General features: G+C 31.4%; 2 protein-coding genes across 2 annotated transcripts; both read left to right on the forward strand.

The window, feature by feature from the left end:
- Positions 1-2,320: 2,320 nt before the first annotated feature.
- On the forward strand, positions 2,321-4,781 carry LOC130803902 (5-OH-xanthotoxin synthase-like). Its single transcript, XM_057668131.1, has 3 exons — positions 2,321-3,086; positions 3,345-3,657; positions 4,015-4,781. Exons 1-3 carry the CDS (start codon positions 2,512-2,514, stop codon positions 4,621-4,623), a joined length of 1,497 nt encoding a protein of 498 aa, XP_057524114.1. The 5' UTR covers positions 2,321-2,511; the 3' UTR covers positions 4,624-4,781.
- An 8,395-nt stretch (positions 4,782-13,176) lies between these two features.
- Positions 13,177-19,427, forward strand: LOC130803897 (WPP domain-interacting tail-anchored protein 1). Its single transcript, XM_057668124.1, has 5 exons — positions 13,177-13,327; positions 14,713-15,503; positions 16,563-17,650; positions 18,358-18,531; positions 18,852-19,427. Exons 2-5 carry the CDS (start codon positions 14,738-14,740, stop codon positions 19,044-19,046), a joined length of 2,223 nt encoding a protein of 740 aa, XP_057524107.1. The 5' UTR covers positions 13,177-13,327; positions 14,713-14,737; the 3' UTR covers positions 19,047-19,427.
- Positions 19,428-22,417: the final 2,990 nt, after the last annotated feature.

A 22,417-nucleotide genomic window follows, 5' to 3' on the forward strand; every position in this document is an offset into this window, starting at 1 on the left:
TTGTAGATTGCCTTTCAATTCTCACGATGTTCTTTTTTATTCAAACTGCACACACCACCACTAAAATAACACATCTCAAATTAAGTCTGGTAAAAGCTAACCTTACCTGCTAATTCAACTTGTTAATACGACTCTAACCTAACCCAAAATAAGTGGGTTTGGGCTGAGACTTTTGACCCTATTAATTAAATGAGCCAGCCCGACCTGATATGTTTATCAAAAGGGTTGGATTCAACAACATTTCATTATCCCAACACAGCAACGCCATTAAGTGATGCTAATTTGATTTATGCTCTGAAAAAAAAAATCTGAAAATTAAAAAACTGGGTTAAAATGATTAAAGTTAATTTACAATAAAATTTGATCCACTTTTGTCATTTTTCGAGATTGCATATATCATATACTAAACACCAATTTAATGATTAATATATCATGAATAGCTAGAGAACCATTTTGGACTTGTATTTTTATTATTTTTTTATTATGATATTTCTAGATATTCCTTGAGCCGGAAGACTCCTTTGGCCACGTTCTTCTTTATGGGTATGAGTTGCTGCCGTCTTTCCCTCCTCAGATCCTGGCCTTAGTTTATTATGAGCGGAATATACTAAGTAGAATGATAATGACAATGATGATATTTCTAGATAAATAAATTAAAATTTTTAATTTAAACTCATATTTTTGTCCAATAAATGTAATGCTCTTTTGATTCTAATATGTCACTAGTAACTCGACCATACAAGTTCCTATCACAAAAAGAAAAAAAATAGGACCACACATCCTACTATAAAACGATTAATGATAGGGGCATAGGGCACTCAATAATATAACAAGACGAGTCCCTAGTCCTAGCAGTCATTGTTGCAAGAACATATGCCAAGAAATCCTTTTAGAAGAAATAAAATCTAGATACCAACAAGATTTTTTTTTTTTTTTACTATCATTTTCTTTTGTTTATTTTTTAGGTTTTGTTTGGTTTTTTTGACCGGTTGTATTGGTGGCTTTTAGGCTACTTGAGAAGATCATCACATTATATAAATATTCGATAGAAATAAGTATTTTATGTTGGATTTTTTTAGAAAAAGATTAATTCAAAAAGCCAAAAGCAATGGAAAAAATAATCTTTTTATTTAGCTTAAAAATTGATTTTCAAGTGAGGTAAATATTATTTATCAATACGTTTTTTAAATTGTTTGAAAAACTAATAGCCCAAAAGTTAACCAAAAAACCATTTACTAAACAAGACATATCTTAAATTTAGAGAATTTTTATAGTGAGATCAAGCCTTAAACCGATATGGTAAATCATTAGTGGAGTAAAGAAGTCAAGTTTAAAAAAATTGCAAAATCACAATTGTATTTAAGTGTAAAAAGGTAATAATTGATAAAATACGTTATACACCCATTAACAATTGACTAATTGAGCAATAATAAAGATAGTATCTCTTTTAAAAAATACTATTTTATAAGAATAGTAAGACAGAAAAACATAAATATTATTAATATATTTATTTTATCATTTTATTTATGTCTATAGTAAAATCAGTCTGATTTCAATTTAATTTTCAAAGATTTGTTCGGAGTGAGATTCAAATCTAATATTTTAACAGAACTAGAAAAAGAAAAGGACACACAGACGATAATTTAGCCTTATCCAGGTACCAGGTTATAATCCGATGATGCTTGTTGCTCTCAGCCACATTTTATTGTTGGATTTCATCCACATACGCCTACTACTATCATGTGGAGTTGTGGACATTACAAGACTTGACCCATTTTGCTACAATTTAAATCTATTTTGGCTAGTATTGTTGATGGTTTTTAGTGAAACATAAGATTCTATTTTCACCCAAGTTGATTGTGATTGTCCAATATGTTTTAGAGGCCTTGAGTTTAGTTATATTAAATTGTGAAATGATATTTTAGTATAGCTAGTTTTGAGGGAGATTGTTTTTCAGTGTGATAATTTTAAAATAAGGAATTCATATTTGAATTTTCCTTTTTATTTGTATAATTTGGGTTATTTAGATTATGTATGAATTCTGTCTCATAATGACACCGCATCATATAACAATTTATGATTAAAGTACAATTTAAAATGAATACATAAGAAATGGTTTGAAAGTTGCATCATATAAAAAAAAAAAGGAGATTAAATCGTCTACGTTGGTTTAGCCACGTGCAAAGAAAATCAAAATAAGAAGTAGGCCAAAGAAATAACAAGAGTGAAAAAATGATACTCAATGAAGAATATGATTTTGTAAGAGCATATGATATAATTAGAAATGAATCAACAGGAGAAATATATTTATGTAGATGATCATTAAAGTTTATTTTGTTAGTTGTAGATTAGTATTAGATAGTGCGAGATAATCTGTTAGTGACAATTTCTCACGTTGATATGTTTCAATTCATAAAATCAGCTTTTCCTAATATATATTTGGTAAATATATATATTACGAACATGATAGTCATAGCACATATTCATTACTCACATAAACACACATAAGATATGTTGCTAGCATTGCCAATTTTTGCATTATTTCTTACTCTTGTAGTACTCTTCCTTCACCTTAACCCTAGAAAAAATGTCTCATTACACCACCCACCTCCCGGACCTAAAGGATTTCCCTTTATTGGTAATCTTCATCAGTTCGACCCTTCTAAACCTCATGTCTACTTTGCTAATCTAGCCAAGACGTATGGCCCTATATTGAGCTTGAGATTCGGTCATGTACCGATTGTTGTGGTTCAATCAGCCAAGCTAGCTAAAGAGATCCTCCAAACACAAGACCTAAACTTCTGCAGTAGACCATTAATGATGGGAATGCAAAAGCTAAGTTATAATGGTTTGGACATAGCTTTTGCACCATACGGTGAGTATTTTAGGGAAGTAAAAAAGTTAAGTGTTGTTTATCTTTTGAGCTCTAGAAGAGTTGAATCTTTTGCTCATATACGCCAAGAAGAAGTTTTAAGGATGATTCAAAAGATTTCTTCCCTCTCAAGATCTTCACAGATTGTTAATTTGACTGAATTATTAATGAGTTTTGCAAGATCCAACATTTGTAGGACTGCATTTGGGAAGAGGTATTATTAAATCGATCATATTCGTTGTGATTTAGTATTGAGACGGATATAATACGTAACATAAATATTAAAAGGATTAACTTAACACACAACTTAAATATATGGAGACTCATGATAACTTAATTAGTTCAATTTTAATTACTTTCTTAGATGATTTTTTCGAGTAATAAATATTTTGATAGAAATTAATAATCTCCTTTTTATCACAATTACGTACATCTAAACCCAAATTGTCTTCTTTGTATATTTCAATTTTAGGTATGAGGATGATGATAATTTAGGAAAGAGATTCCATAAGCTCTTAAATGAAGTTGAAGCCATGTTTACAATTGTCTTCTTTGGTGATTATTTCCCCTTCCTTGGATGGCTTGATAAGTTAACAGGAAAATTCTCTAAACTTGATAAGATATTTAAGGAATGTGATGCATTTTATGAAGAAATCATTAATGATCATCTTGACCCAAATAGACCAAAAACTAATGAGGGAGAAGATCTTGTTGATGTTCTACTCCATATCAAGAAAGATCGATCTTTTCATCTCACTAAGGAACACATCAAGGCGGTTTTGATGGTAATTTTGCATCTTATTACCCTTCTTTTCATCAGGCATCTACTCTTATCAAAGACCGTTTTCAATGAAATAATCTCAAAACAGAAATCCATATATATACTCATAATAATTTTTATAACTGCTAAACTATTTAATCCATTTATAAAATGCATCTTACTATGAAACCAATCACATAATACAACAAGACTATTTCTTCTTTAAGATCTAGTCATATTGATATGATAGATTAATATTGCAAAAATAACTCATTTTTTATTGCAAAAATAACTAGTTAATTTACTATTCTTTTAAATAAAGTTTAGTTAAGAAAACTATATATAATCTAATGGATGTGTTTATATTTAATATACATTTTAGAATATATTTGTTGCGGGAACGGACACAAGCTCAGCCATGGTAGAGTGGGCAATGACAGAGCTAATGCAAAATTCGAATTCAATGAAAAAGGTGCAAAAAGAGCTTAGAACTGTTGCAGGAAACAAGGGATTTTTAAATAACGCTGACCTCATGGAGTTAAGTTACTTCAAGGCTGTAGTGAAAGAAACATTAAGATTACACCCTGCAGCTCCATTACTAATTGTGCGTGAAACAATTCAAAAAAGTATTATAGAAGGGTATGACATCCTACCCAAAACACATGTTTATGTAAATGCATGGGCAATCGGAAGAGATTCTAACTCGTGGAAAGATCCAGAAAAATTCTTCCCTGAAAGATTTTTGGGAACTTCAATAGATTTCAAAGGAAATGACTTTCAACTAATTCCTTTTGGTGGTGGAAGAAGAATATGTCCTGGCATGCTACTTGGCCATACTAATATGGAACTTGCTCTTGCCAATTTGTTATACTCATTTGATTGGGAATTGCCTAGTGATTTAAAGAAGACACACATGAACACTGATACACTCCCTGGCATTACTATGCATAAGAAACATCCAATTCGTCTTTTCGCAAAAGAATTTCAGTGATAAGTCATTTGGAGAGCAAATAATACTTTTCAATAAAGGTTATAAGTTTGATTATCATAGCCTATCCTATAATAAAAAGGAAATAATTGATATTGATATAATATTTTCTATTTATTTATACTTTTCAGAAAATATCATAGTTCGATCTCATTGAATCATTATATCTTGTATAAGCGATAGTATAGCAAATTAACTATGGTGCCCTAAACACTTGATATCTCATCGTTTAACAAATCTCATTTGCTTATATATATATATATATATATATATATATATATATATATATATGGGGCAAAATTATAAAAAACTACCTAATATATACCTCATTTTGTAAAAAACTATCTTATGTAAAAAATTTTGCAAAAAACTACCTTATATAATACAATTGTTTGCAAAACACTACCTTATAACGGTTTGTGGCTTTTGACCGCTAACTTTAACCGTTGACCCGCATGTGACAGTCACGTGATGCATTAATGTATTTACTTCTTCTTCATTGCAGTTCAGTTTCAATACTTTCTACATGAAATCCTTCTTCCATTACTCCATGTTCACGGAAAGGTATTACTTGTTCTCCTCAACAAAATGTCATTTCTCTTTCTCTTCCCAACATCTTTCTCAACCTTTCTTCTCTTTCTTCTCGCCTTTCTTCCCTCTCATCTCTTCAACTTCTTAATCTTTCATCCACCAACATCTCTGGTTCCATTCCTCTCTCATTTGGCCTTTTTTTCCCATCTTTGTCTTCTCGACCTTTCCGATAATAACCTCTCTGGTTCCATCCCAAAAGAACTAGGAAACCTTTCTTCATTACAGTTTTTTTACTTGAATGCCAATGAACTTTCTGGGAAAATCCCACCTCAGCTTTCTAATCTAACCTCTTTGCAAGTTCTTTGTCTTCAAGATAGTTTGATTAATGGGTCAATACCTTTTCAGTTAGGTTCATTACTATCCCTTCAGCAATTTAGGTTAGGGGGTAACCCTTATCTAACAGGGAAGATCCCTCACCAGTTAGGTTTACTCACTAATCTTACAATATTTGGGGTTGTTGCAACTGGGTTATCCGGAAACCTACCCTATACATTTGGGAACCTCCAAAAATTAGAGACCCTTGCTGTGTATGATATCGAGATTTCTGGGTCGATTCCGCCAGAGTTGGGTTCATGTTCCCAGCTCACAAATTTGTACTTACACATGAATAAGATGACAGGCGAAATTGTAACACCCGAATTTCCTCTCGTCCCTTACGGTTTTGGGTCGGAAATTCAGGGGTGTTACAGAAATACCCCCTCAGTTGGGTAGACTTAAGAAGCTCAGTAGCTTACTTCTATGGGGGAATACTCTATTGGGCAGTATTCCAGCCGAGCTGTCGAATTGTTCGGACTTGATTGTCGCTGGAAATGGAGTTGTCGCTGGAAATGGCAGGAAGAAAGGATTTTCGAATGCACTGAACTGAAATGAAGACGAAGTAATACAGTTAAAGCATCACGTGACTGTCACATGCGGGTCAACGGTTATACTTAACGGTCAAAGACCACAAACCGTTTTATGATTAATTAGGCTTTTTTTTTTTTATCTTACTTTAGGAAATATATGTTTATAAAAGTTCAAACAATAGTTCTAATAAGGGGAAGGGTTATTGAAATAATTTGCTAAGATCGATACGACGCTAAGAACTTTGATGAACGATACTAATAACAATGAACTAAACAACGTTTGATAATGTAAAACTTGCAAAGAGACACAAAGATTTAAGGAGGTTCACCACTAGTGGAAAAAAATGTATTTGCTGCTCATTATTTGCTGCGTTTTTTGTATATTAGCAGCAAAAAATAGGAAAACGTATTAAAAAAAAAATTACTCTAATTGCTGCGGTTAACCCTATGACCGCAGCAAATACCCTAGCATCATGCATTAATTGCTGCGGTTTTGCCACAACCGCAGCAAATAACCCTTCAAAATTAGCTTAATTGCTCTGGTTCTTCCACAACCGCAGCAAATAACCCTTCAAAATTAGATTATTTGCTCCGGTTTTGTTGTGAACCGCAGCAAATGACCGTTGGACAAAAATCCGCCAGTTTCTTTTTATTTCGCATATCTTCTCAAATACGTTATACAGTACAGTTGTTCATTGAAAAAACGCTTCATCTTCATTTGCTTTTCGTTCCTCTATTCTACATCTTCACAAACGTATAAGATTAATTTGCTTCATCTTGTGTTCATCTTCATTCACAAACGCTGTTTTATTCATTTGCTGTTATTCATCTTCATTTGTGTTCGTTGCTGTTCATCTTCACAAACTTGTCGCTGTTCATCTTCACAAACTTGTTGCTATTCATCTTCATAAACTTGTTGTTGTTCTTGTTGCTTCTGTTCATCTACTGTACATCATCAAACTTGTGTTTTGAAGGTAAATCCTTGCTTTTGTTCTTGTTCATCATCAAACTTCGAATTTTCATAAACCTACTTGTTGCTTCTGTTTTGTTGTTGTTCTTGTTGCTTCTGTTCATCTACTGTACGTGTGATAAATATCTAAAAAAAACCTAAATTAATTACCTTATTTTTATTTTGAACCAACTTCGAATTTTGTTGCTGTTCTTGTTGCTGTTCATGGAATATAATTATGTTTCTGTTCATCTTCTTGTTGTTGCTGTTCTTGTAAAAAATCTTGTTACATTGTTGTTCTTGTTGCTTATTCTTGTTGTAAAAAATCGAATATAATCTTGTTGTTCTTATTGTTGTAAATCCTTGCTTCTGTTCTTGTTCTTGTTGTTGTCTAAATGCTTAAATTTGCTTCTGTTCTTGTTGTTGTCATATTTGTTTTTCACAATTTATCTGATTTAATTATTTCGATTTTAAATATTTTTAGTTGTGTATGTTTTAAAAATTATTAAAAATTAATATTAATAAAATTTAAATTTTAACGAATTACATAAAATTTTACTTTACTATGTTTCAACTTATAGATAAATGAAATAATTGTTTTGAATTGAAGTGAGTATCTAGTATTTTAATGATTGTATTTATTTGCTTGAGGGTTAGGGAAATAGGTGAAATTTTAATATGAAAATATTAATATTGCATTTCTTATTTTTCATGTTATTTCTAATATATAGTTAATACAAAATAATAATACTCCTAGCTAGTTGATAAATAATACTAGTATATTATTATTTGTGGAGTAAATAATTTTTTGTTCAGAAAGTATTTTTAATTTTTAAGTTTCTTGTTCGTTTAATATTGTATGATTCGTTTATGTTGTTGTTGGAGTTCATTGATAAGCCACTAGACCGGATTTATGCTTGTTTGTACTCTACGTCTAGTTTGTAGCTAGTATCATAAATTTTCAAATAAGATCACTATTAGGTTATATAATTTGATGTATATTAAAGTCAATTATAACTTTAAATTTTATTTTTTTTAAAATTTTTAGAAAGATTATTATAAACAAAGAGTTTAAGTACCTTCAAATAATTTGTAGCAATTCTAAAGTGACCAATTATAGTTATAAAGTAATCACCTACAAGTCATCATTAACAATCTTAAAAAACATTATTAATTATTAATTTTTATTGTTTTTATATGAATATTATTAATTATTGTTTTGTTTTGAATCAATTAATCACACTAATTAGGATGTATGGAAGGATTTTTAAGCGTTTTTGTCAATTTTGCGCGTAAAGTAGGTCAAACATGGTTTGTTATGCACGAAACTTGGCACACAACACTATTTGGCATATATTATTGTGTTGAAATGGTTAGAATTGAAAATAATAGTCATATGCTAGAAATTAGAAGTTAAGTTGCGATTTTAAGGGTTTTTAAACGTTTTTGTCAATTTCGCGCGTAAAGTACTCAAACTTGGTTTTGATGCGAAACCGGGGCTGATTAAGGCCTTGGTTATGCAAGGATTAATGTTGTGCGTAAGCTTTGATTAATGACACAGTCAAAAACTACAAATGATCATGAAAAGAACACGAAACAACCACAAACACTTAAACAAAATTCTGATCTAGCAAACTGTCGAGTAGCCCTCCTTCAGCTCAGCTTCTAGGAGTCCACGGGGATTGTTAGAATGGTTTTAGGACCTTGATAGTTAGATCCAAGTACCAAGATTCCATTTCCACTTTAGCCTAGGTCCTGGATGCATAGGTTTGGTCTCCACGTGTCGTGCAAGGTGGTCTGGTCACTAGTTTGTTGCTGTGTGAATTTCGCGCGTAAAGTAGCTCAAACATGGTTTGTTATGCACGAAACTTGGCACACAACACTATTTGGCATATATTATTGTGTTGAAATGGTTAGAATTTAAAATAATAGTCATATGCTAGAAATTAGAAGTTAAGTTGCGATTTTAAGGATTTTAAGCGTTTTTGTCAATTTCGCGCGTAAAGTAGGTCAAACATGGTTTGTTATGCACGAAACTTGGCGCACAGCACTATTTGGCATATATTATTGTGTTGAAATGGTTAGAATTGAAAATAATAGTCATATGCTAGAAATTAGAATTAAGTTGCGATTTTAAGGGTTTTTAAACGTTTTTGTCAATTTCGTGCGTAAAGTACTCAAACTTGGTTTTGATGCGAAACCAGGGCTGATTAAGGCCTTGGTTATGCAAGGATTAATGTTGTGCGTAAGCTTTGATTAATGACACAGTCAAAAACTACAAATGATCATGAAAAGAACACGAAACAACCACAAACACTTAAACAAAATTCTGATCTAGCAAACTGTCGAGCAGCCCTCCTTCAGCTCAGCTTCTAGGAGTCCACGGGGATTGTTAGAATGGTTTTACGACCTTGATAGCTAGATCCAAGTACCAAGATTCCATTTCCACTTTAGCCTAGGTCTTGAATGCATAGGTTTGGTCTCCACGTGTCGTGCAAGGTGGTCTGGTCACTAGTTTGCTGCTGTGTGAATTTCGCCCGTAAATTAGGTCAAACATGGTTTGTTATGCACGAAACTTGGCACACAACACTATTTGGCATATATTATTGTGTTGAAATGGTTAGAATTTAAAATAATAGTCATATGCTAGAAATTAGAAGTTAAGTTGCGATTTTAAGGATTTTTAAGCGTTTTTGTCAATTTCGCGCGTAAAGTAGGTCAAACATGGTTTGTTATGCACGAAACTTGGCACACAACACTATTTGGCATATATTATTGTGTTAAATGGTTAGAATTGAAAATAATAGTCATATGCTAGAAATTAGGTATTAAGTTGCGATTTTAAGGTTTTTAAGCGTTTTTGTCAATTTTGCGCGTAAAGTAGCTCAAACTTTGTTTGTTTTGCACGAAACTTGGCACACAACACTATTTGGTATATATTATTGTGTAGAAGTTGTTAGAATTTAAAATCATATTCATATTCTAGAATTTACGTGTTAAGTTGCGATTTTTTGCGTTTTTAACCGTTTTTGACACTAACATCTATTTTCTCTTAGTGCTTTCAACAACCTTCTTCTTCCGTTGACTGCGGCTACTACGCGCTGAAGTTTATGGACGATATTATAAATTCCGTGAAGGACTTTGGAGTCGAAAATATAGATGCCGTAAGTATTTGTTACGTTCTTAATTAAATATATTATTGGTATATAATCTAATGTTAATATCTTTTATTTTAATATTATATATAGGTTTTAAACGACATTCTTAGGGAAACACGCCCTTTGAGAAGTGAAGAGATGCGCAAATTAAAAGACAAGATTGTCGTGCATCTTGCTAATATTTGTCCTTGATAAATTGTAATTATAGTATATTATTTTTTATACTTTAATGTGTATATATATATATATATATATATATATATATATATATATATATATAATATATATAATATATATATATATATATATATATATATATATATATATATATGTACGTAATATTATATTATATATACGAGCGAGAGTTTATTATTACTATTGCATTATTATAATGTTGATTAATATGATTATCATTGGATTAATCATTGTTATTACATTGTATTATTATTGCATTATTATAAAGATAAAACAGAAAAAGAAAAAAAAAAAGAGAGGTAATTGCTGCGGTTTTGAACATGACCGCAGCAAATAAAGAGTGTTATTTGCTGCGGTTTTCAACCATGACCGCAGCAAATAACACTCTTTATTTGCTGCGGTTTTTGCCCATGACCGCAGCAAATAAGTCCCATATTTGCTGCGGTTTTGAACCGCAGCATTTAAAGTACGACATTTGCTGCTATCACAATTGCTGGGGGCCAAAACCGCAGCAAATAATGGCAAAAAAACGCAGCAAATGATGTTTTTTTCCACTAGTGCACCCAATGATGGCTATGTCCTCCGTCGTGTGTAATTTCTTGTCTATATTATACCAAGGAGTAAAAAAATACTCTAACAAATGAAGTATTACAATTGAGTAAGAGATAAAAATACTCAAGCAAAGCATCTTCCAAGACCCTTTGGACTTCTTCATTAATCACCATTAACACCAATAATTCCCAAGAATACTTCACCATAATAATTCATACTTTAAACACTACAATCATTAAGTTACCAACTTAAACACCCACATTAACATACTCATTGAATTCCATCCCAAGATCACATTTGAATGCACACATCAATTGTGCACTCAAGTCACACTATTCATGAAACCATTCATAACAGTTATGTTATGGTTGTTGAATCTCAAACAATCATGTGAAAATGGAAAAGTGGAAGAAGAGACGAAATTTAGAAGAAGAGAAAAATATTATTTTATTGAATTATATTTCTTAAAATCTAATACACTCTTATATCCCTTTTATAGTACTAACTACTAAGACTATCACTAATATCCACTTATAACTAATTATAATCTTACTACCAAATATATCTATAACAGGTTAGGTGTAGGCGAGTAGCCATCTTGGTGTATATCTAATTTAAGACCATTCTTGAAAAGTAGTATTTGCTTTTCAATGAAATAAACACAAGTTGAGTTTTATTGGAGTCGGTCTTGCTATGTTTGCAAGTTTTTCCATAGTGGCTACAGGCAAGTTTGCTAGTAGTCATTGGGCCAAGAAAAAATATGGTTAGATTTTTCAGAATAAACAAAATAGTCTGATTTCAATATTTATTTTTTTTAATAATACCTGATTCATTAATAAAGAGTCAGATATTTATATCAGAGATAAAAATTAACAAGTAAATAATAACTTTAACCAAAGATAATTCAAAATTAACAAAGCTACAATCCTTGTATATGAGATCTGACAATTCTGAATATTCTCTTTCACATCGCTGTTTGACACAACCTTCTAAGAGGGGTTCTTTTGATCTGTTGTAGTCTTGAGATAGAATTGAATTTGATGTAGTTGATGGTAATTGCAATTTTAGTGTCTGCTGCATTATCGCATTTATCTCTACCAACAAATTAATTACAAACCAAACTTCATAACTCCAAACTCTCACGAAGAGAGAGATCAAAATCCAATATATGGGTAAAATCAACATAATGAATGGGTGGAACAACTCTCCTGTAGGAAGAGAACAAAAATTTATTCTAATGATATTCAAAAAGTTTAAAACGTATAAATTTAGAAGCTTACCATCAATCAAAATCAAAAGGTCCGATTCCAATATAATAAATAAAACATTTTGAGAATTTCTTTTGAATTTTTTTTTTTGTTATTATTTTATAAAATTTAAATATCCATTTCTTTTGAGCACTTTGATTATGGCAAGAGCCCTAGACCAATCTTTACTTGACTTGTTCAAGTTGTTTGTGATAGAAGAAACCAAATTGGCTTATAGATCGAGGAGGCAACGATAAGTATTAACCGAAAAAAATTATATAAATGTTTGATTATTAATTTTATATTATTTAATAAAAATGATAATCTAAAAAAAGTATATTTTTGGTTTATTAAATTGAATAAATTTCCATTTCAAAGTTCAAAATTCAAACTTGAATTACTTAATTCAAAATCTAAAAATTCCATGTTGAAAATGATCCTTATTTTCATGGAAGAATTCAATAGTAGCAAGTAGTTTTGATTGAACGATTCTACTTCTCCGATTTTCCAATCAATTGAGTCAGTGTCTAAACAAGCAACACAATGCTTGACAAGTGTGAAGCATAAATAAATTTTTAACCGAATAAAGTTAGAAAATCGAAAAATTATATGAAAATTGAACTTATATATTATCTTGAAAATGATATTTATTTTAACCGAGATAAAATGTAATAATTAATTATTGTAGTATTGTTTAATTTTTTATATTTTATTAAGAAATTTCATGTGGCAACTTTAAATTTTTGGTTTTATCACATGGTGGACACATCTTTTTTAATCCACATGGTGATTTTGACCATTGAATTTTTTCATGTGATTTACAAATTTTTTTTTTTAAATTTACGCTATTTTACCTAAACGAAAAAATAAATATTTAATTAAAACTTAACATTTTATTACACGTCAAACAAATCCAAAAACTCATAGTCACCCTTAGAATTTCCCTATTTTATTTTTGTTTTTTCTTTTTTTTTTTAAATTCCAATTGCATTTTACCTTTTAAATTTTATTATTATTATTCCTTTCTTTTCCCCTTTTCCCAAAACATTTCCTGCGAATTCCATACGGTGTACAACTGTTTTCGGGCAGCACATCTGATTCCCCCTTTATTGCTCTCTTTTCACTCCTTAGCATTCACTTCAGAGCCTCAGAGGAACCTTTCATAATTTGGTATGTACTTAATTTTATTTAGATTCATTCTTTATTTATTTTCTTGTAATTTCAATTAGAATTAGTGCTTGAAAATCTTTTTATAGGTCTGAAAATTACATTGATCTAGATGCTTCATATATGTATTTACTTGCTATACGATTGATGGGCAGTTTTCAATTTTCATTATCATATCATGTTTATTTAAAGTTAATGTCTTTTTTTCAGTATTTATTTGCAATATGAATCATGGGCAGTTTCCAATTTTTTCATTTTCATGTAAATTTATCATCTTTATTTATGGGGTTTTGGAGAAATGCTTGTAATTTTAGCATCTATTTGCAATAAGATTGATGGGTAGTTTCCATTTTTTCATTTTATGTAAAGTTTGCATCTTTAGATATGATGGTTTGGACTTTGGAGAAATACAATTAATATCAGTATTTGGTGGATATATGCTTGATGGAAAGTTTCCAATTTTTTCATTTGTATTTAAAGTTGGTGTCTTTATTTACTGGGTATGGAATTGTTAAACTGATTTTTGTGAATGTAGTGAGACTTTTAGTACTTATAATGATGGGTATGTTGGGGAATGTGGTTTATGGAAGGTTATTTGATGACAATCTGTAATGGGATGGGAATTAAAGCCTAGATTTTTCATGTGATTTGTATTACTTATGGACATGATGATTTGTATATTATACATTCATTTCTCATTGATTTATACTTAATCATTATGATGATGATGATGTATTGCTATACCTTCATTTTTAATGTAATTATTCTTCATCATTAATTTGATATTAATATGATGTTCAATTCACCCTACTTTGTGGGCCAATTTGTTCATCCTAGGCTTCCAAATTTGTTTATGTTTTTTGTTGTTTCTTTCTTAATGTAATGTTTTGGATTTATGTGAAGAGCTTATTGATTTAGTTTGGGTATAAAACTCTTGCTAAGTTCATATAGTTCTTTACATGATAACCTATGTTACTTGAACTCTGGTACTGATGCTGGATACTGGTACATGTCCAAGTGTCAGATACGTCTAAATATTCAATTTTACGCCTAAAATGAAGTGTTTAAGTGCCATACTAATGTCCGAGCATTAAGGATTGTACAAGGGTACATGAAGCAAAATGAAGAGTTCGAGTAACATAGATGATAACAATGAACAAATAATACTAATTAACAAATAATTATTAATAACAATTAACACATAAAGTGATTGCAAGTTAATCTATTAACTTGATTATCTGGAGTTCGGAGTTGAATAATGAATAAATAAAGTGATTGCAAGTTAATCTAGAGAAGACTAAGACTGCTTCCTTGTTAAGAGTCCTGTTGTTGGTGAATGCCTGCTTTCTAGAATTTACTAGAATCACTTTTTGTTGCCTTCTTATTAGGGTTTGAGATAAGGTCCTTGCAGCTATGATGGACACAGAGTCTGTTGACGAACTTCATGTTTCGGTTATCGACAACGATCCTGGTTGCAGTGATGAGGCAGCATTAACTGATATTGGGACATCGGAGTATGTCGCTTCTGAGAAAGACGTGATACAAGAGGTTGGCATTGAGGTTATGCTAAGCGACAAAGGAACACCGATGGATGTTTCATCAGAGAAAGAGCAAACACGAGAGTTTGGCATTGAGACTATGTCAGCTGATAACGGGACATCAGAGGATAGTACTTCAGAGAAAGTGAACGTGCGAGAGGTTGACATTGAAGAAATATCACCCGAGAAAGGGTTATCCGAGGTGGTACGAGAGGGTGGGAGTGCTCTTATTAGACTCGAGCTTGATATAGCTTGTTGTTCGGAGAAATTGGTTAATATGAATTTACTTATGATGCATGTAGCGGCAAGAGAGAGTGACTTTGAAGTATTTGCTTCAGAACAATCAGATTCATTGATGGATTCTGATGAGAAGGCAATGGAATTTGACATCTTGTCAGGAATATTTGATTCAGAAGTCAGGGAAATGGGTGGCTTAATCCATAGATTAGAGATAGAGATTAATAATATTAGTAAATTAATTTCTTCGCACCGACATCTAGGAGCAATCGTTTTGGCATTGGAAGAGAAGTTACAGGATGCTAAAGAGTCAGTAACGCAATCACACGAACAAATCACGGAATTGCTGATGCAATCTACCAAGTTCCAGAAGATCTTATCAAGTGTTAATCAAGAGGAGACCTGTAAGAAACTTTCAATCTATTTAAACTGTTAAAATTTATATTGATCTGGGTTTTTAATTATTTTAGTGGAAGACTTATTAGGTTTTTCTGATCTAGTTTGTGCCGCCCAGCATTTGGTTTGACATAATTAACTATGAAATATTTCACATATGGGTACTGGTTGTATATTAGTGTACTCAAATTTGCCCAAGAATAGCCCAAAACCGACCATAATTTGCCTTTTTTGATTCGCAATTCACGAGGAGATTTGCGAATCATGTGACACTGTTGTAAATGTCTTTTAAGGTGTTTCCATTTCTTGCACACTGTTACTCGGATTATGGAATTTGTGTTGGATTCGGGTTTGTGTTTAAGTGTGGGACTCATAGTGTAAAAATACGTTTTCACTCACGTTCACGGTAATGTTGTGAAACCGATTTAGCGACCAATGTGGTATGTGGATGATTTCGCGGTCAACGCGGCCTATATTTCGGTTGTGGTAAACTGAAAAACCTTTATGAAATGATTACGATACAGTTATGCGTCCTTGTTTTTGCACTATTGTGGGACTTGGCTATTTTGTGAAAAATTTCCAGTTTTGGCTCAAATTGAAGTGTGAAGGCGCCTACTAATGTCAGAATGTCGAGATTTGACTGGGTACTTTCAGGTGAAACAAAGAATCCGAGTAACATAGCATGCAAATCTTGTTTTCTTTTGGTAGTTTTGCTTCTTGTATTGATTTTGAACCCATTACCTAGCTAATATATGTCGACTCTTCCAAGCTGTTGCCACAGAATTCTTTCAGACTTCAGTCACTATATTTTATATCTGGTTCTTGCCTTCTTGCCCTACTATCATTTTTAGCGTAGTCATACCGTATTCTGTCATTTGTATACTTGTATACATGTCATTGTTGTAAACAAAGTAAAGGAATCATTATGGTAAAGTGATGGAAACTTATAAAATCGTAATAAGTTTGCTTGCTTGATTTCATTTCCAATCCTAACAAACTGCTATCAAACACCCCGTTAGTAATACGTCATACATGTTGATTGATTTTGTATGAACCTTGTTGTGCAGCTGAAGACGACGAAGAATCAATTTTCTGTATCGACTTTTTCAACACAACTACGAAACTAAATGTGCAAACATCTGAACAGCAGCGACATCTGCTGAAAATGCTGGAAAAGTCATTGGAAAGAGAACTTGAACTGGAAAACGAGTTAAAAGAATGTAAGCAATCCTTGAACGAGATAAAAAACGCATCTCAGATGAAAATTTCGTCCGCTGAAGAAGCAACAGCGGCCGCATTTGCCTATTTCTTGGAGGCTGACAGTGCATCAGCTGTGCTTTTGGGGATTTCAAAAGAATTGATCGGTAAGCTCCAATTATATCAATTCCAAATAAACAGTTCATTGCACCGAGAAAATGAAATGTTCAATGAGCTCGAAAAATGCGCACACGCTGTTCAAGATTTGGAGAAAAAAGAGGCTGCTATGCAAAAAACCGCGGTGCAAAATAGTTTGGAGGCGTCGACTTTAAAGGCAAAGGTGAGTTCCCTAGAAGAGCAGCTTAAAGCCTCGGAATCTATGCTGATAAATGGAAATGCTTCTTTGGATGACAAGAGTGAACGAAATGATATTGAGGAATTGGAAAAGAGAATTTTCATAGTGGAAAGCCGGGCTCAGAAAGCCGAAGATTACGTCAAGTCACTAACCGAAGCTAATAAGAAGCTTATCGAGGAAATGAATTTTATGAAAAATATGTCAATTGAGAAGGTTAGTTCGTTAGAGAAGCAACTAAAGGAGACGGATATTCAGTTACAAGAGGCGATTGCATCAGTCGAAGCAAGTGAAGAGAAGCAAAAGATGTTGTATTCTTCTATAAGTGACATGGAGATTTTGATCGAGAAATTGAAATCAAAAGTTTTAGAAGCGAATGATCGTGCAGATAGTGCAGAAGATAAATGTATTATATTATCGGAAAGTCATGCAGCGCTTAGTGAAGAGCTGACGTTTCTTAGGGGTAAATTGGAATGCTTGGAGGCTTCTTTGCAACTAGCGGAAGAAACGAAACAGGCAGCTACGGTGGATATAACTATGCGCACGAAAGTGATTACGGATATGGTCGTGCAGCTGGCCGTTGAAAGAGAACGCCTTCACAAACAGGTAGTTTACAATGATGATTCAATTCTAAGGTTTAGTTCTTGTAGATATATGATTAAAGTCGTCTGGCCCAATTAAAGTCGTCTCACGGTGAGACAACCACAATAGAGAATTAGTGATTTATTTGTGGACTGTGATTATACTTGACATCACTTAGAGGCCTTAAGTTAGACATATGCGGTTTGAGATCTGAAATTTGTTAACTTAATTATGATATTTTTTCACATGTTGTTGGGCTTGAGAGTTGAAGTTGAGACAACTAATTTCATATCAAGGGGCAAATTCCCGAACTCATTGATTTTGTTTTACAAAATAGCGAAGTCCAACACAAGTACCTGAGTCTGAGTAACATGGGCAAAGGGATATAGTTCCATTGATGACCCATTGCATGATGAACGGGACTGGGTGTAACTGTGCACAGATACTCATACATGAATGCATGATATAACTTTAGAAATTGTATGTAATTATGCATAAACATGGTCTCGCTTATTTATCTCAAGTTGTTGATGATGTTTGCTCTCAAGGTTTAAATCGGAAACAACATCTTTGTTTTATAAAGGTAATGTTGCATCGTACATCCGCCCACTCTGAATTCCATCTAGGACCCGGTTAATGGCATTTTGGATTGGGGGTTCCAGAATGTTGTATGCATAAACATGTTCTGGATTCATCATGATATAATTGTTTCTTCTTTATGTTCAATCCAGATATCGATGTTGATGATGGAAAATAGAGTGCTAGTAGATAAATTACACACGACAAACATAGTCTCATCCAACTCTACGAACCACAAAGGCAGAGAAACTGAGAAAGGAGTCCTATCTTCTGACCGTCCCGATGATGATGAGAAGGGAAATAAAGAAGAGTTGGAAGCCACAAAGGTAAGGTTTACGGTAATATATGTTAGTGAAAAAAATAAAAATTAAAATAAATGGTGATCCGTTCAATGTTGTGATGGTAGAAATCCAAAATGAACGGAGAAAACGAGTTTATGTAGACGACCACCGGAACTGATTAGTTAGTTCATGAAGCCGATCACAATCTTTTGAGATTAAGGCTTTGACATTGTTATCCGTTCTATGTTATGGAGATTGAAGGTGTATAGCATTGTAACAAAAAGAAAGACCATGTCTTTAGAACCATATGGGCATCTCAGCTTTCAATTTATATATCTTAATGGACATCTTTGTTTTATCTGTAGGTCGAGAAGTCTAGAGACGATATTTTGGACGGCGAATGCAATTTGGAACCGCAAGATTTGGACTCCAAGCTTGAAACGGTTAGGACAATCGATGCGAGGCAGCTTAATGTCAAGTATGTGTTCTCTGCATGTCTTATAGTGCTGATTGCTGTTCTGGTAGTGTGCTTTGTTCAACCCGTAAACCGCCCATTTTAGTGATAACCTTGGTTGAGTTTTGCATCCCAGAAATTGTAATGTTTGATGGATTTTGTAGTAAGTGTTGCAATGGTAGAATCTTACACAGGTTAGTTGTCATTTCTAGCTCTTTATAGTAAAAATTAGTGTCAAATATCAAAGTATACATAGGTCATAGCCTCATAAGTTATATATGATCCAATTTTTTGTTGGGAGGAAGTTGAAAATCCAACTTTTTTTTAGTTCATAAACATTTGTAGCAATCAATATGTATTAAGTGTTAATTTTACACTATGTTTTTTTAAATTTGCTATATTACGCAAATTAAAGTTTTTTTGGATAACGTTGTTTCCATCTATGTTTCTTTGTAGTCAGCAAATAATACAATTCATTGAAAATAAATCTTATTAAGTGAAAAGTTGGTCAAAATTGAAGTTATGCGCAAGAGTGAAAGGAAAAACTCTCAAAATATTTTTTTTTTCATTTGAAGTGTCAAAATATTTTCCCAAAAATAATTACATACTTTATTAAGAAAATTAATGTGATTTATTTTTTGTATATGAAACTCTTACTTATCTTTTTGGATGAGCAACACGTCTCTACAAATATTCAACTCGGACAAATATTTATTTTTTCTATCAATGGAAAACATTATATGTTATTATAAGGATAATGTTTGTATATTTGATGAGTTATTTAGTGACGTTAACTAGGGATATGAATTGTTATAATAGTATGTTGGTGATCATATACTACCTTTTTTCAATTATACTTGTTACTGATAGTAACATTTTTCCATACATGTTATAATCGGGTATGAATATTTTAAAATGGAAAAAGTAATATAATTGGTTGATCAAGAAATTATTAAAAAAAAATCTCCACTTTTAATCTCATATTGAATGATCAATACATAATATAGTGGGCTACTTCACCCATTAAATTATTTTAGATATATATTATTACATAATTGACTTTTTTTTTAAAATGACTTAATTGTATAAGTTACAATAACAAATTGGTTAAAAAAGTTATTTTATATTACTTTTTTCGTTTTTTTTTTTGTTTGTTTCAGATGAAATATTTAAATTTTTGAGTCAAATTTTAATTACAAATTTGCTTTAATATATATGAAAAACATATTTATAGTTGATCTTGAATATATATTTGTCTCGATATATATTCTATATATAAATTTTTTAGAATTTTTTAAAATTTACGGTTAAATTTATTTAATTTTTAAGATTAAATTGAGATGTAAAAAATAAAAAAGAACGGGATGACTAATAATAAAATTATAATCTTGCATAAAGAAAGTGTAAACGTACTTGGATGACAAAACACATAGTGCACATGACATCACAATTTGTGACCCTAAAATAATAATAGGCCCAGAAAATGGGAACCACTTAACTAGTCAATACTACTTGTGTATACTCTTATCAATTAATATTATTTGCCTCGAAGGCCAATCCCTAGTTCCACTCGGTTTTCTTGATCCTCTAGACTCACTTAGGCCTCCAGTTTCTCTAGTTTCATTTCATCATTCTGCTTCCCTTGGCTCACCTAATTCTCCTAATCTTCTAGACTCACTTAGGCCACCTGGTCCTTTAGTCACACTCGATGATAGTCTCCTAGACCCACCTAATCCTCACAGTCTTTTCAAAACAACATGTTCTTCTCTTGATGCTCTGATTTCATTTAGGCCTCCTGGTCCTCTGACCCCACTCGGTTGTAGTCCTCCGAACCCACCCAATCCTCCTAGCGCCCCAAGCCCACCGTATCCTCTAGTCTTCCAAAATTTTCAAACTCACTCTTCAGTGACTATGATGGCTATGAAGATAATAAAAATGTTGTCAATATAATAATAATAATGACTATTATTTGAAATGAAATCTTCATATAATTTCAACAAAAGTCTTTTTTTTTTTCTCTTACAAAATTATTATTCAAACATACCACAAATCACAACATAGTGTCTAAGACTTGTTATGATTTAGAATGAATGCATGACAAACTATAAATTAAAGATTTAAGCTGCATATAATAATACAACTTGTTCACTTTGACAAAATTGTATATAAGGTGTATACTTTAAGGAGATTTAAATATTAGTTTACAATTTTTTTGTGCTAGTTTTATTTTTAAGCCCCAAATTTCATAGAAATGTAAAATAAATTGTATTTCAAATATTATTAAATACTCCCTTAGTTAATGTTCTTATATTTCACTTTAAGTAGAGAGAAATTTAATAAAAGTTTTTGAGAGATATATTAGAAATTAAATATATACATGTGAGATATTGTTAGGTTCATCGTCTTAATGTATATTTTCTTATTATATATTTTTTATAATTCTTTATTATGCATATTTAGAAATATTGAAATTCAAAAATTACTCCCCCAATGTGTTCAGTTACTTATTTACATACCCCTCAATTGTGTTTGTGATTGTTGTTTTGTCTGAATTTTTTCTTGCATTGTAGCTGTATTTGATTGTAATTTGTGTATACTAATACTCCTATTATGTCTATATTGTAGTAATGTGAATAAATTTTTTAAATTATTTTTTTATTATAATTTCAGTTTAACAAAAAAGTTGGAGTATTTTAGATATTAAATAACAGAACAAATTATTTAATTAAATGATATTAAAACATAAAAACTTCATAAATATTGCTCTAAAATGATCATGCTCCCAAATTTTCCTTCAGCTCATTTGTTGTTGTTTACTTAAATCAGAACATCAAAGAGAAAAGTTAGCAAATACTCCATAAAAGAAGATTAGGCATCTATTTAAATATGATTAGCGGTAATTAAAGAAATACAACGTGTCTTTAATTATCTTCATGATTATGATCATATTAATGGTAATTAAATATGATTAGTGGTAATTTAAAAATCTTTTTTAATGACAAATTCAACACAAAGATGAGAAGCATAAATGATTTTGATTATGACAAATTCAATTTAATACATCTCTTAATTTGGAATATTAACAATAATAATTTTGCAACATATACTTTTATAAAAATGCCCTAATCACTCTCTAATTTTCACCCACACAGTTATTTAATCATTTAATATATCTCAACAATCCAACCCATTTATAAAAAAAAAAAATCAATCTGCCCAAATAAATCAAATTGATCAATCACCAGATTAAGAAATAAATTATATATTCTTCTTATTTATATAGATGTAAAGTTTTTTTAAAAAAATTAAATATTAATGACAATCAGTTGAAAATAATTTTATATACTGTATATGATAATATTGCAAATAAAATTGGCATCAATAATAGTTAATTGAATATACAAGAAAAGGGTGCAGAACATATCACCATGTTTGTTTTAATATGACCTCAATCCCTTAGTAGTTTTAAAAATATAA

This window comes from Amaranthus tricolor, chromosome 17 (assembly GCF_026212465.1).
Source record: "Amaranthus tricolor cultivar Red isolate AtriRed21 chromosome 17, ASM2621246v1, whole genome shotgun sequence".
Taxonomy (NCBI): Eukaryota; Viridiplantae; Streptophyta; class Magnoliopsida; order Caryophyllales; family Amaranthaceae; genus Amaranthus; species Amaranthus tricolor.

Coding starts and splice junctions, on each gene's coding strand:
- LOC130803902 (XM_057668131.1), top strand. CDS start 2,512: ATGTTGCTAGCATTGCCAATTTTTGCATTATTTCTTACTCTTGTAGTA. Junction 3,087..3,344: donor AGGACTGCATTTGGGAAGAG/GTATTATTAAAT, acceptor TTTCAATTTTAG/GTATGAGGATGATGATAATT. Junction 3,658..4,014: donor ACATCAAGGCGGTTTTGATG/GTAATTTTGCAT, acceptor TATACATTTTAG/AATATATTTGTTGCGGGAAC.
- LOC130803897 (XM_057668124.1), top strand. CDS start 14,738: ATGATGGACACAGAGTCTGTTGACGAACTTCATGTTTCGGTTATCGAC. Junction 17,651..18,357: donor GAGAACGCCTTCACAAACAG/GTAGTTTACAAT, acceptor TGTTCAATCCAG/ATATCGATGTTGATGATGGA. Junction 18,532..18,851: donor AAGAGTTGGAAGCCACAAAG/GTAAGGTTTACG, acceptor TTTTATCTGTAG/GTCGAGAAGTCTAGAGACGA.